Genomic DNA, 15,288 nt, shown 5'->3' with positions numbered 1-15,288 from the left:
AAAAAAAAAAAAAAAAAAAAAAAAAAAAAAAAAAAAAAAAAAAAAAAAAAAAAAAAAAAAAAAAAAAAAAAAAAAGTAAACAAAAACCCTAAACCCCTTCCGTCTTCCCCTCATTCTCACGCGCTCCACTTCTTCTTCTTCCCGCCGTATCCTCCTCCCTTCCAGCAGTTCAGTGTCGTCACCGCCGCCGCCTCCATCCCACCGGTTTGCATATTTCTGTCAGTTGATCGTTGTCTATCAAAAAGGAACTGTATAGCGCCAAACGGCGAGGAGCTAAGACTCTAGAGCCAGCGCTTTCTCAGCCGCCAAGCCTGCTTTTGATCGTTAAAGCTCTGTTTCTGTGCTTCCTTTAGCCACTGATCCTCTCACAATTTCAAAAGTATCCTTAAATCTACTCGACCGAAAGGTTCTGTTTTTCTTCTGCATTGAACTGTCGATTTTGGTTAATTACTGCTCGCACTCATGGCCGTTTCAGTTTACTTTATTCAGGAAGCATATTATTTGCTAGTAAGCTAATCGTTATATTGTTATACCCCTCAAAGAAAATCGAGCATCTTAACTCTCAGTGCATATGATTAATGATTATTCTATTTTTCTAACGAGTTATTATTATTAATTATTATAATGTTTACATTTCAGATTCATGGCGTCGTCGAATATCAGAGATCTGTTAACATCTTTTAGTCCTGATTTGCATTTCTTTGCCATCAGCTCGGGGGATGGTCGTATCAAGGTATTTGTTTTTCCACTGTATGCCTATGCGGATGCTGAGAACATGACATGGGGCTGTTAAATGTTGTATATTGAATCAGAACTGCTTGTTTATTTTGAGAACTTTTAGCTAAGCCGGTTGTTAATAAGATTAAACATATCAATTTTTATAACTGTCAATTTTCTTCCATAAAATGATTATTTTTCATCCTCTTTATGTTAAGATCTGGGACACGTTGAAAGGTCAGATACAGACGGAGTTTGCAGATTTCTTTACAACGGATTCAACGAGCATACTAACGAAATCGGGAAAAGGGCATCTATCTGTTGATTATAAATGCATGAAATGGTTGTCATTGGAGAAAAAGGTTTTACATTATGGATTGGATAAACTAATTTCTGTTATGAGTACTCGAAGATTCAATCTCTTAGTCACGAGTACTCAAAGATCATTTTAGTATGTCAGTGTTGAATGTATGTTTTTTCTTTCGATGCAGAGAAAAAGAAAGCGCCAATGTTCGTTGTTGTTGTTAGGAACGGGTAGTGGTGATGTTATGGCTCTTGATGTAGCAGCTGGGGAATTGAAGTGGCAAATAAGTGATTGTCATCCTGGGTAAGATCAAAATCTCTTTTACGGGATTGCTCGTTTAGTCTCATCATTTCTCTTAAAAGACGGTAATATAGTTGCATTTTTCTCTCTTAAGAATTTAGATGGATGAACAATCCCGACATCCAAGTCCTCTCTACGAAAAACCGTTAGAGTTACATTACATTCAGTTTTCTCTTGTGCCAGGGGTGTTGCTACAATTTCGTTTCCTACACACGGTTCGCGCATTTATACTGCTGGTGCCGATGGAATGCTATGCGAAATTGATTCCATGACGGGAAGCCTGTTGAGGAAGTTCAAGGCTTCTACAAAGGCAATATCCTGCATTTCTGTTTCTCCAGGTAGTCACATGCACATTTACCTTTTAGAAGCCTTGAAATTATTCTCTTGGTTGTGTCCTTTTAGACTGGGCACTTTTTTGTATAGTTTTCAGGTTGGGGGCGTTTCCGTTTGTTGGGCTGGTATTTTAGTCTCGGATAATATTTGACTGAGAACATGTCTGGTTTGGTTTTCGGCTTGCAACAGATGGAAAGAAAATAGCAACTGCAGCCTCGCAAATGAAGATTTTCAATTGTTCCGATCACAAAAAGATACAGAAGTTTTCCGGGCATCCTGTGAGTATTATATTCTTCACCTGTCCTGATCGGTTTTCATTTTTTGTGTATGAACTTCCAAGTTCTAGTGGAATAATAGTTTCTCGTTCCAACGAATAGGGAGCTGTTCGATGTATGGTTTTTACCGAAGATGGAAAATACATTCTTTCATCCGGAGTTGGTGAAAGGTATATCGTTGTTTGGAGTTTAGGCGGAGAGAAAAAGCAATCAGCTAGTTGTGTTCTCGCAATGGAGCACCCTGCCATCTTCATGGACAGCAGGCGCTCGGGTGGTGGTGGAGTTGATGAAACTGCGCTGTACGTTTTGGCTATATCAGAAATTGGTGTTTGTTATTTATGGTATGGACAGAATCTCGAAGAGTTACGAAGTGTCAAGCCTACTAAAGTATTGATATCTAATAATGATATCTCCTCCAAGAGTAAAAAACGGGTAACACCCTCGATTTATGCTGCACAATTTCAAGGAATTCCGAAATCTGGGTCGGGCCAGGTTTTCCTTGCTCATGGATTGCTAGTGAAACCTTCATTTCAAAACGTCGTGGTGCACTCCGGTACTGACATAAATTTAAACAGCTCCAATGATGGAATTCTTCTGCCGAGTCATTCGGTCGGAAAATCTAAGAAGGGTTTAGATGTACAGGGAGGAGGTGAGACCCTACTAGTTTGAAGATGGATTCTTTTCTACACTTCTAATTCTTTTTGTCTGGTTAATCACTTCTCTTATATTGGTGCAGTCGTTGCATTAGATCGAGCTAATGCTGAAGATGCCTTGTGTCCAATTCCGAAGGTTTTCGATTCTCAAGAGAAACGTACCTTATATCACGATTTACATGTTGACCGCGATGATGTTATGACCGAATTGGTTGACAGTGGGAGCCAAGTAGAAGGTACAATTGACAGTTTTAGCTATTTTATTCGACGAGTCTATATATAAACAATTGATAGATGAAATTTACCGAAGAAACGAACACCAAAGGGCTTATGAAAAGGCGCCTCAACATCGAGCTTCTTTTCTTCATTTTTTCTCGATGAAGGCTTGGTTTCTTACCCATAAAAATGTTGAGTTAGAGCTCAATAAGGGAGCTACAAGAAGAATGTACTTTTGAAAGAAATTAGATCTTATGATAATCTATCATCCTAACCATTGTTCTCATTCTCACTCAACTTCCAATATAATAGCTTGAGCCCACCACTAGCAGATATTGTCCTCTTTAAGTTTTCCCTTTCAGGCTTCCCCTTAAGATTTTTGAAACGCGTTTACTAGGGAGAGATTTCCACTGCCTTATAAAGAACGATTCATTTTTCTCTCCCATCGATGTGGGATCTCACAATATACCGTCCATCGAGGCCCAGCGTCCTTGCTGGCATACTGCTTGGTGGGCACCCCGCTTCGGGGCTCAGCGTCATCATTGGCACATCACCCAGTGTCTAGCGGCTCTGATACCATTTGTAACAGACCAAGCCCACCTCTATCAGATATTGTCTTCTTTGGGCTTCCCTTCAAGGTTTTTAAAACGCATCTGCTAGGGAGAGGGGGGTTTCCACCCCCTTATAAAAATGTTTCGTTCTCTTCTCCAACCGATGTGGGATCTCACCATTGCCGTAGAAGTACTGAACCCAAAAGCCTTCACATTTTCTTTAGCAAAGGATCTTACTTAAGTTTTCTGTGATCGACTAATCAAACATGGCCTAATTTTTTCATGAACATCTGATAGTGACATAAAGCATACTGCTATTTAGTTTTTGAAAGCAATTTCATTCAGTCTAGTTGTCAATTCTCTTTGCCCCAGATGTTGTCGGAGTGGAGGACTCTGCAGCAGTTTGCCTGGAGGACAAACTCCGATTGTTAGGCATACTCGACAGTACAGACGATCATACATCTGAATCCATCCTTAAGTCTGCAATATTCAAAGGCATCGATCTTGAAGCTAATATGTCGCAGAAAAAGGTTCGCAACGACCCTCGACTTCACCAATCGTTATTACATTACCCAAAATGTCCATTCCTTTACTTTCTTCTTCATTTGATTAGTTAAGAGAAGCGGTTTTATCGTTGGCACCTGGCGATGCATGCAAATTGCTTGGAAACTTGGTTAGCATTTGGCAATCCAGGTAAACTTGGTTAGAATTCTTTTTAACTTTTGAAGAATTCTGTTCTTCGGTTAACGGAGTGACCTCGTTGCGTCTGCCTCAGGTTGCGTAGCGGGAAGAACGTGCTACCGTGGATTTATAGTTTATTGTTGAATCACAATCAACATATCTTGTCTCAAGAACAGTCGACACAGATTCTCGATTCTTTGTTTAAGGTAGTCCCCATCTTGTGTTTCCATTATCTAAGGATAACAAAATTTTGGTTAAAACAAGGTTGTTATATCCTTCTTTTACTTTGGGTTCTCCAGTTTACTAAATCCAAAGAGACTGCGGTTCAACCTCTTCTTCAATTATCAGGTCGTTTGCAACTGGTGTTGGCACAAGTGAGTTACTTTCACATCCTTCATTCTAAATTTTATTTCAAAAGAGTTCTTGGAAAAAGCTTAATTTAATGGGCTTCTTTCCTTTGCATATTTGATAGATTGAAAGGGCGTCGGCCAACAAAACCGACCAAACGGTACGACATGGTCCCGAGATAGATGGAGGGGAGAGCAGCAACGACGAAGACGAAGAAGTTCACGACGTTCTTTATGGGGAAGAAGAATATGAATCTGAATTAAGCAGTGATAATGAGAATTAGCTTCCCTTCTTTCATGTTCTAATGATCGATTTTGGTAAATCAAATAGGCTTCAATTATATACTTAGCTGTTATTTTGTAACGATTGATGATGAATTTTGACATTACGAGTCAAAGTTTGACCTATTTAATTACCTTCTCATCCATCTCTAACCTTTAAATAACAATTAATTAGCTTAATATTAATTGGCTAATTAAGTAAAAATAATCGGTTTTAGAATATTAATATTTTTATTCAAATGAATAGGTTTTTCAAAGCTTTGTTTGTGGGATCATTATGGTTATTAAATATTATTGTGAGAAATTGTCATAGCTTAATTTTATTTAATACACAGCTGGTTTATTTTATTAAAAAATGGTGGTAGTCCGCCTGATGCTTCTAGAAATCAATAAAATATTGGTCGCTTGAGATGGACATTTTTTTGTATTCAAACCAATAAACAATCAATAATTACATAAATAACTAAATGAATGAAAGTCATGCTTTAATTATATCTATTAGGGGGAGAATACTTGGGAAAAACAATTTATAATTTTTAAAAAAGAATTAATCAATAATTTTAATTTTGAATTTTGTGATAAATTTTTTGAAAATTTAAAAACTAAATTTTTTTATTAATGAAAAAACTTTATTTTGGATTAAATTATGAATTGCCTTCATTTATTTATCACGAAATTGAAGTCAATAACACAAAATTTCCCAATACGACAAAAGGGTTATTTATTTATTTTAAATAACTTATAGTGGAATATTTATCAAACTCGTTGTATTTTATATTAAATTATATACACGTACACATTTCCAGTGAGCTCAAGACAATAACCATTTACAACAAAAAAAAAAAAAATTAAACTATCAAATTTATAATGTTTTTTTTATGAATCATAATTTCCTTAAATTCAAATAATGAAACAGTTTAATAAATAAATAATGAAACCATTATCTTAAATTAATCAACTTTGTTTCGTTATCTTAATAATATTAAATTTTAGTCAATTATAGGTTTTTTAAAATAATAATTTTATTTTTCTTAAAAAAAAAATGTATAAATGACAAATAATGGGAATCAAATGGAGCTATGCTTCCGGCATCTTTGCTTAATAAATAATTAAATCAAGCTTTGAACGATTAAAATAAATATTAAAATCTTAGGAGGAATTTGCAAGCTTTCATTTCCCAGCTATAAATAGAGTATTTCTGTGACCCTTCATCATCACCAAGCTCACATCCAAAGCCTTTACTATTTATTAGTCAATAATTTTGGTAAAGTTACCGGGCTGTCATAAAACAATGGGAGTCTTCACCTACGAAACCGAAGTGGCGTCGGTCATTCCTCCAGAGAAGTTCTTCAAGGCATTTATCCTTGGTGCCGACCAATTATATCCCAAGATTGTGCCAAATCAGCCACAATCCGTTCTCGAAGGAGATGGTGGGCCCGGAACTATCAAGACCATTTCCTTCAGCGTCGGTAATGTTCATAATTATTTATTTTTTTTTTTAACATTTTGGATTAAATTCTTTTTCAATTTTTTTTTTTAATTTTAAAAAATGTTCAAATGTATTAATCAGGCGATCAAGTGAAAACCATAAAGCACAGGTTGGATGTAATAGATGAAGCGTCGCGAACGTACAAGTACACGGTGTTAGAAGGAGAGCTTTTATCGGACACCATTGACAAAATTTCCAAGGAAATAAAGGTGGTTGAAGGTCCTTCTGGAGGGTCCATTTTGAAGAGCACAAGCGTTTACCACACCAAGGGAGACCACCAAATCGACGAGGAGAAGCTGAAGTCTGGCGAGCAGAAGGGATTGGCCCTTCTCAAGGCCGCCGAGGCCTACCTCTTGGCCCACCCCGACGAATACAACTAATTTGAAGAAGCTTCGTTATAATGAGATAATTATGTGTGCTTTGCTTTCTTCTTCTAATAAGTGTTTGAATTGTTGTTGGTGGATGTGGGGTTCTTGTATTTTCAAACCTTAAAAATGCCATTATTGGGTTTCAATAAATAAATTTAATTATGTCTTATTTGGTAGCGTTTTCTATCGGTCATATTTTGATGTACATTTTGAAAGAAAAATAGTATGCACTAGTCTCCGAGTTAGGAGTTGGTAAATTTTTTTTTTTCAATGGGTAAATTTTTTTGAGATTCTTATAAGGTCTGCGTGAAGATAAATATATAGTTCATTTCCATAGAAGAAGAATACATTATTCGATTTAGGTCGAGAGTTCAAATTTGGTAATCAGGTTTTTGTGTTAATCAAACAAAATCTAAACACACTGCATTACCTTAATTTACAATGTTTTAAATTACATGAATTTACAGTTTAATTTCCAACATAAAAAAATTAGTACTCAGTCATAAAAATATAATTGCTTTCTAGGTAAATAAAAATTTTAATTTATTAGAAATAAACCAAGTAAAAATAAATAAATGTCAATATTTTTATTTTACAGTCAAGTCAACCACTCAAATATTTTGAATCTAGAAAATTATAAAAATAAATGAAATCTTACCATATATCTTGGGTTTCAATAAGTTTTTCATGAATATAAAAATAAATAAATCTAAAAAATTATAAAAACATGAATCGTCAATTCCTTCTATTGATTTGATAATGTGTGATAAATGTAATTTTTCATGAATTACGGTCAAGTCAACCACTCAAATAATTTGACGCTAAACTGACCAATCATCTTTTTTTAATGGTCAATTTCGTTTTTCTTTTATTATAATAGTCAACTCCATATTCTAAGTTTTCATAATTGATATTATAATATTTATCTCAATTATCATAAACAAAATTAAAATATATATATGATTGAACCAATCAATCACCTTAATTAAATGCTTAAATTGTTTATATGACATATAAATAAATTTTAAAATAATCCTAAAATCATCCCGAATAAAAAGGTAAGAAATAATAAAAACCAACAATAATTCACTGCACTACATTAATAAATTACCGTGCTAAAGTTACCGAGCTGTCACGTACCGCTGATCGTTTACCGTTTCAAAAAGGATATTACATATGTGCTCCATTTCATTTTTTTTAAAAAAAAAAAAAATGTATATTTCAGCTATAAAATTTACAAGAATTTAGTTCCCAATTGGGTTTCAAAAGTCTAATTAATCCTTTTATCCCAAATTACACAAACAAATCTTCACATAAACAAATCTACACATAAAGACATACGTACTTGACTTTTATCCCAAATTACATAAATCAAATATATGAACCAAAAATCTTTAGTTTTTTCAAACTTAATTAATCCTTTTGAATTCTATTACTAGCATTAGCCTTATAGTAAAGGCTAATTAATTCAATTATTGAAAATTGAAAACAATAAAAAAAGAGAAAAGCAGACCAGGCAGGCATGCTTCAGCTCGATCGATCCAGAACTTAGGATAAACCTACGAAGCACCAAAGTCTACAAACACGCTCTTACGTTCTAGCGGATGAGGACCATAATTATAGTATGAATTGGAGATCATCTACGATCAAGAGTTGAAGTATCATATCATGTTACTAAATGTTGATAAAACAAGAACCTTCCATCTTTCCATTTATGCACATATATACTTTTGGGTAATAGAACATTGCGAAGTTTAGATTACCTAATATCTATTGCCACCCGTTGCAATATTCAAATCAGATCGATCCATTCTGATAACCTACGCTCTCGGTTCCTTACTTGAACCTGTACCAAATCATAACTCATCAAGCATAGTAGACATCAACAGCCCTTGTACAAACTCACATTTCTGAGCCTTCTCCTTTTCATCCTTATTTGAAGCCCTCAGCCTTGAGACGTTGCTGCCAGAATAAGTTCGGGATTCAGACTTAATACGGGAACAAAAAGAAGTCATAAAGTACAATATATTATAGCAAAAGAAATCAATTTATAACCCTAAGTTGTGGGGATGTATCAATTAAAACCTCAAACTAATAATTGTATCAATTTTAACCCAAAACTTTCATAAATGAATCAATTCAGAGAATTCAGACTCTCTGAATTGATTCACTTATAAGAGGTTAGTTTGAGTTTTAAGTGATACAATCCCAAAGTTTGGTATATAAATTGATTTTCTTTTCTTGTATTATATCATATAAGGTATAGATACAACAAATGAATGGGTCATCACAAAATGGAATAACAAATGAATGGGTAATCACAAAATGGAATAACATGCACAAAAAGGGTTGTCTTTTCCAATTCTATCTAACCATNGGGGGGGGGGGGGGGGGGGGGGGGGGGGGGGGGGGGGGGGGGGGGGGGGGGGGGGGGGGGGGGGGGGGGGGGGGGGGTCGTCTCTTACCTCCTCTCTGAACAGTCAGCCTTGGAACTTTCCTGTGATGAAGTTACTTCAGCCGACAGCTGAGACTGCACTTTAGCTGGCTGACTGACGGTAGGCAGATTAGAAGTAAACGAAAACAACAACGGATCAGGTTCAGTACTGGTGGGGGTAGAGTGTAAAGAACCACCAAGAAGGGATCTCAAGTTTCCTTCCCTAAGCTCCTTTCTCAGCTTCGAAAATGTCAAACTAGATCCAAATTTTCGCAATCTCCTCTGTCGCTGCACGTATTTTTTAGTCAAGGAAGTGTAGAAACTACAAATCAGTAAACAGAAAATAAAGGGGATTGACAGACAGGATTGGCCATCAATGTGAGGAATTGACATGAACCACTAGTCCTAACAGCTACACCATCCTCTAAAAACTTTTCACATTATACATTAAATTTTGCTCAAACTTAAAAGTTCCCAAGTCTTCAAATTCTAGGTGAAAAGAAAAAAAGGTAAGAAATCCTGAGAAATTTGAGTTGGTTATGATGGAAACAATATCCAGAATCAGAATATAAATTAACAAAAACGAAAATTAAGGATATCTTGAAAAGGCTCCCATGTTGTGAGATGATGTGGCCAACAATATCCATTCCGACCTTCTTTATGCATAATGGACATACCTGAAATTACAAAGTACTATCGTGAGATAAAACTTCACAATGTCCATACAGATAAAAGAATCAAGCAATCCAGAGACATACAGAATGAGGGGAAGCTCCATTTGACAAAATTTGAAGTCGCTAGTAAAAAATTGGTTGCATAGTGTAAAAACAATAATCATTAAATCCGTCACTTAAATTAATTTTCTCAACACATACTGGAGTAACAAAGTAGAGTTGATATAAACATGCTGAAAAGTGAACAAAGTCTAGGGATTCATTGGTCAGACAAAATAAAGTTCTGTTCTCATATTTTCCCTAGTCATGATGATCTCTAGTTCTATACCATCCTAGATTAAGCAGCAGAATCTAGAAACGCAGTTTGGCACCTTCAAAAAATGACCTTACCGAGAATAAATAAAGAAATAACGAAGTTAAAGAGACAATAATCGGAATCTAAACAGATCAAGACAGGAAGATGCATATTTATAAAAATAAGCACAGTTTTCATCATAGAAGCTGAACGGAATAATACAATTCTTACATTTATCAGCTAGACATTAAGTACATAATAATCTGAACCAAAACATAACATTTCGAATTTTTTTATAAAGGATGCTATAGATCGGCCATATCTAGGTTAGAAATCGAAATAATCAAATCGGCGTACCGCGTTCTTGACTTCCACCTGGTGCTCCTCGTCGACGTGACAATAAAGACCTACAATATCAAAATCCTCGGCGCAAAAAGGGCACAAAAACTCAGCCCTCGAATTTTCATCTTCAATCTCTTCATGATCTCCTTGGTACACACCTGCACCAAACAATCAAGAAAGATCACAAAAAAAAAAAAAAAAAAATAGCAGCCATTTCCATGAAAAATTCAGAACTAAACATATAACTTCCGAAACAAAACGTCGGCAACGTACCGGACCGAGATCGGTAGCGTCGCGAAGATGAAAGCTGAAAGTGAGCATTCCACGAATCAGCCTCCATAGATGATTGAACTCTGAATCTTCTGTCTCAAATTGTTCTTCTTAGAGTTCTTACAACAACCAAAATCGCGATCGCGATAGCGATCGGTACCGTTATCGAAGATCGCGAAATGGAATCCAGAATTCAACTGGAAACTTGACCTTAACAGAGATGGAAGAGAAAACACAACGAGGAAAAGACACAGAAATTACGCGAGGGAGAGAGCACCAAAAAAACTCTCTACCGACCCTCTGGCTACGATGCGACTTTAAGCTCAAGCTTTTACGCACGTGCCCCTGTCTTTTCATCATTTGCCAATATGTCCCCCAAACCACCCACTTTCCGCTCCGCAAGCGTGATACCTGACACGGATTAAAAACCGTAGGCCCTTTATTTTAAGTAAATTTCAATTCTTCCCCTCTAATTCAATTATTTACGATTTTTAGTATAGTTTATTTATGTCCTTTCAAATTTACTTCTCTTTTAAAATTCTTAACTTCCCCTAAAATACTTTAAAGATTCTCAATTTCGTTATTTAAAAACTTGTAAGCCTAAAAAATAAATCATAATACTATTAAACTTTCAATAAATTTTAAAATATTTTTAAAGGAAGAGAATTTGGATTACTTTTCAAGAATTAAAAAAATACCTTGAAATTATTACTCTCATGTTTTTAAAATAAATACTTACGAATCATATATGTAATATTTAGATTTAATTTTTTTAAAATATTAGGATGATAATTTGAATTTCTTATGTTATTTGGATTTAATATATATTACGAAATGAGTAAATTGGAAAGAAATCAATTTTAAAATTTAAATTTATTCATGGATAACTCTGTTATAGGTTTGAGGACTAAAAAGAAATATTTTGAAAGGTAAGGGATGAAAATAAAATAAATTTAAAACCTAGCTAAAAAATGTAATTTTTTAAGTTTGAAGGGGGAAAAAGAAAAAAAAAAAAAAAAAAAAAAAAAAAAAAACTAGATTTCGTCGTTTGGTCTTGGGCTGGATAATATTGGACCGAGACTACAAATCCAGTTCACAGAACTTTCCTTCAGGGTCCGGGGTTCTCTCGTCAAAGATTTGTCATCATTGTTGTTTGCCGCCAATCTACCCGCCGTAAGAACTGCGTTCCGTTTCTTGTTTATGGCTCTCTCCCATCAGTTTCTTATTTTTATACCTTCTAATGCTACTTTTTCGTGTTTCATTTCTGATCGTGAATGGATATTTGTTTTCTTGGTTCTCTGCGATTTCATTTAAACTTTTTATCTCCCATCGAAATCAATCCAGCGTGGTTTGAGCCATTTGAGTTGTAGAGTTCGATTTTGGATGCAAATATTTCTGGCTGGTACTTTTTGCATTTTCGATGACGTTTTCAACTTGCTGGTGTCCGACAACGTATTTTTCGATGATACTTTTCTCGATTAGATATTAGTTTGTTGAATCTATATCTGTGATGTTGAATTATTTAGTCGGTGTTCGTAGAAGCTGTGGATTCTTCATTATCTTTCTGCTAGAAGTCGCCAATCGATTTGATTGTTTTTTGCCTGTAATGTCTTGCATGTGGCCAAGTTGCTCGATGTTTATAATTTACTGGCGATCGTTGGAGACGTGGACGACAAAGCTTCACCATGATGTGAAGCTCTTCGACTGCTGGAGGTTTGATGCTTATCGTTGTGTTCAAATTTGTTATATATTCTAATTGCAATTGTGAGCCGAATGAAAATGTTGATTTAGGTTTTCGTAAAACTCTGCTATCTCACATGCACATACATTTGCTAACCAACTGACAGTGTTTTGATTTAGCTAATGTCTTTTTAACCATGGCTATTTGTTTCGCTCAGGGTTTGAGGAATGATTTCTAGCTGTATCATGATTATTTATTTATTTTTCACTGAAATTGTGTTTCATTTTCCCTCAAGAAGCTTATGTCCTGCATGGTTTTTCCGTTTTGATTGAATTTCTGTTCTGGCATTCTCTCTGAATTATGGCATCCTTAGTTCAAGTGACTGGCTTCTGATTAATTTTTTCGGGATTAATTTTCGACGTTCGAGGGGTGCTCGGATTAGCAAGGAACATTTGGCAGGTTTCACCGGAAGAAAAAACTTGAAATACTGAAGTTAGTAGACTAAAATTCAATTCACGATAATCCAACAGGTAAAGCAGGCTCCATCTATTGTAGTCATCATCAATTAGAGCTAGAAGAATTCTAATTGTGCTTTAGCAGTCATGATATTAAGAAAAAAATGATTAGATGGAATGGAAGAAAGTGACGTTGTTTGAGGATCCCTACAAAGAAAAATGGCGGTGCTTGACATAAGTAGTGCATGTTAAATCTTTCCATAACCCCTTCAATTAGATTAAAGTTTTGGGTAAGATAGCTTTCTCGCGTTAGAGTGGTTATCTTTGATGATTCCTCTTTATTTAAAAGAGTGAAAAGGTGAAATCTTAGAATCTGTAATTTGATGGCTAAAGGTGTGTTGTGAGGTGTCTTGACATTATTCACAGATTTAGTAGTCGACATACTAGGATAAGATATGTTAAGGCACTGTGATATACCACTGTGTGGTGTCTTGATATTGTTCATAGGTTTAGTAGTCCACATATTAGGATAAGACATGTTAAGGCACTATGATATGCCACTAAACATATTTTGCTTATTTGAGCTACTTCTAGACGTGTAACAATTCACCCTATTGCTAGCAAATATTGTCTTATTGAGACTTTTCTTTTTGGGCTTCTCCTTAACTTTTTAAAATGACTCTGTTAGGGAGAAGTTTCTACACTCTTATAAGGATTGTTTTGTTCTTCTCTCCAATCCAATCAATGTGGGATCTCACAATCCACCCCTTTGAGGGCCAACGTCTGATGTTGGGCTGTAGGAGTCCAAGTTCCCCTAATGTAGGATCTCACAACCTACTTCTTGGGGGCCAGCGTCCGATGTTTGGCTCTAATACCATTTTGTAACGGCCCAAGTCCATTGCTAACAAATATTGTCCTCGTTGGGCTTTCCCTTTCGAGTTTCTGTTCCCCTCTTAATGTGTGAGTTCGATATAAAGTGTAAGCACATATCCAATGAAAGTATTTTTTCAACATCTGTCATATGCGTACCATACCATATTGTAATTGTTGATGAATAGTTGACTAATGTTTTAAGGATCATACCAATGCTTTAGTGCATTGTAGATTCCCTGAGGTTACACCGTCCTTAAGTAGTGGCTAACCAGGCTCCCCATGCTAGCTTAAATAGTTGCTTGGTCCTACTCGGGTGGGCTATCAGGCACATGGTCTCAATTTTGTAAGCACACTCCAAATTGTTAGTACTTAGATGGTGGGCTATTCAAGAAGTGTTCTCTTTGTTGAAAGCCAATTGAAGTGATTCGAAAAGGTGTCTAGTGGAATGGTGCTTAGCCGGCAGCCTATGATATGATGGTATCTAAGAATTATTATTTTGAAGTTATATTCACTCATCACACTTTCTGGGGTCTTTCCGTCGTTTTCTGTTCTTTTCATATGCTCTCTAATATTTAGTCTCTGTTGAATTGGTTGCCGGCTGCTTTCAACATGCTTGTTATTGCCCTTTTGTGTCAGCCTTCGGTAGTGGGATTTCTATTCTGTTTTGGAATTTCGAGTTTTAACGAATCGCTCTTTTTCATTTTTATTTTATTCATAGTGTTTAGTTGTAGTTTATAGCTCTGCTTTCGTGGTGATTAAGACACAGAGTGAGCTGATTGGTCATTATTGTAGCTTTCCTGTTGGCCATTTCTTGGATCCAGCACTTCCTCTTTTACGTGGCGTTGAAAACTTTTTTCATAATTCCACCCATAAATTAAGTTTGGTGGAATAATAATCTTTCGGTTAAATTAACATTTTTTTTAATTTTATTTTTCTATTTTAGTCTCTAGCTTTTAAATATTCAATTTTAATCCACCTATTTTCAATTTCAATATATCTTTAAGCTAGTTTAGTTTATTGGTACTAGACCAAATAATACTTATTTTATTTAATTTTTTAACAGAAAGGTTAAAAGAATTTTGTTGGTGGCAGAAGTTAAACCATAAATAATGATAAGAATTTATCTATTATAGGAGAGACTAAAATGATATTTTAATTTTTTTTTTTATGAAGAGAATAATAAATTGTGAATTTTAAGATTTATATCTATTTAATATTAGTTATTGAAGAAATATTGGGATCTTATAAAAATATTTTTTGAATAGAGAAATTAAAATGGCACAAATTGATTCCAATTACTTTAAAATGTAGAGATTAAACTTGTAACATAACTATTTATTTATTATTTTTTTAGTGATAAATACAAAGTAAAAATAATGTAAGAAATTCAAGTGTAAAGAGAGAGTTGGGTATAGGACCAGCAACTATTTATTTATTACTTTTGAAAAATAAGATATTATAAACTTATTTAGAGACTTGCTTTTGAAATATATAGTTTTTTTAATTGTAAAATTGTTGTTTAGGAAAGTTATTCGTGAGAATATAATTAAAGAAAAAAAAAAGAACTTTAAAATATTTCTTTTAGCATTTATTCAATTTTATAAAAGTAGATTATTTCTGAACATATTAGGATTTTGCTATTGAGTCTTTATAATTACTATTTCCGATCATAGAATAAACAATTTTTTTTTTTTTAAATTGGTCGTCGACAAAAAAAAAAAAAAAAAAAAAAAAAAAAAAAAAAAAAA

At 34.6% G+C, this 15,288-nt stretch overlaps 4 protein-coding genes across 5 annotated transcripts in view; 3 read left to right on the top strand and 1 right to left on the bottom strand.

Moving 5' to 3' along the window:
- Positions 1 to 64: 64 nt before the first annotated feature.
- Positions 65 to 4,793, top strand: LOC111494431 (WD repeat-containing protein 43). Its single transcript, XM_023144380.1, has 13 exons — positions 65 to 406; positions 640 to 733; positions 936 to 1,079; positions 1,209 to 1,324; positions 1,505 to 1,659; positions 1,844 to 1,932; positions 2,032 to 2,578; positions 2,666 to 2,818; positions 3,722 to 3,879; positions 3,963 to 4,042; positions 4,125 to 4,236; positions 4,330 to 4,404; positions 4,503 to 4,793. Exons 2-13 carry the CDS (start codon positions 644 to 646, stop codon positions 4,659 to 4,661), a joined length of 1,878 nt encoding a protein of 625 aa, XP_023000148.1. The 5' UTR covers positions 65 to 406; positions 640 to 643; the 3' UTR covers positions 4,662 to 4,793.
- Positions 4,794 to 5,872: 1,079 nt separating this feature from the next.
- LOC111494466 (major allergen Pru ar 1-like) lies at positions 5,873 to 6,685 on the top strand. The gene is made up of 2 exons (XM_023144411.1): positions 5,873 to 6,128; positions 6,230 to 6,685. The coding sequence occupies exons 1-2, from the start codon at positions 5,951 to 5,953 to the stop codon at positions 6,526 to 6,528; spliced, it is 477 nt and encodes a 158-aa protein (XP_023000179.1). The 5' UTR covers positions 5,873 to 5,950; the 3' UTR covers positions 6,529 to 6,685.
- A 1,451-nt stretch (positions 6,686 to 8,136) lies between these two features.
- Positions 8,137 to 10,836, bottom strand: LOC111494563 (protein DEHYDRATION-INDUCED 19 homolog 4-like). Its single transcript, XM_023144520.1, has 5 exons — positions 10,535 to 10,836; positions 10,277 to 10,419; positions 9,550 to 9,627; positions 8,982 to 9,244; positions 8,137 to 8,478 (listed from the first exon to the last, which is right to left on the bottom strand). The coding sequence occupies exons 1-5, from the start codon at positions 10,599 to 10,601 to the stop codon at positions 8,373 to 8,375; spliced, it is 657 nt and encodes a 218-aa protein (XP_023000288.1). The 5' UTR covers positions 10,602 to 10,836; the 3' UTR covers positions 8,137 to 8,372.
- An 873-nt stretch (positions 10,837 to 11,709) lies between these two features.
- The window catches only part of LOC111494364 (two-component response regulator ARR14-like), a 9,612-nt gene continuing 6,033 nt past the window's right edge, over positions 11,710 to 15,288 (top strand). For both annotated transcript variants that reach the window (XM_023144290.1, XM_023144289.1), the window contains exon 1: positions 11,710 to 12,244. The gene's annotated coding sequence lies outside the window, so the exon portion shown is untranslated. The remainder of the gene's footprint in view (positions 12,245 to 15,288) is intronic.

The sequence above is a fragment of the Cucurbita maxima genome, unplaced genomic scaffold, assembly GCF_002738345.1.
Source record: "Cucurbita maxima cultivar Rimu unplaced genomic scaffold, Cmax_1.0 Cma_Scf00020, whole genome shotgun sequence".
In the NCBI taxonomy this organism is placed as follows: Eukaryota; Viridiplantae; Streptophyta; class Magnoliopsida; order Cucurbitales; family Cucurbitaceae; genus Cucurbita; species Cucurbita maxima.
This window is presented reverse-complemented; position numbering and strand designations above follow the sequence as displayed.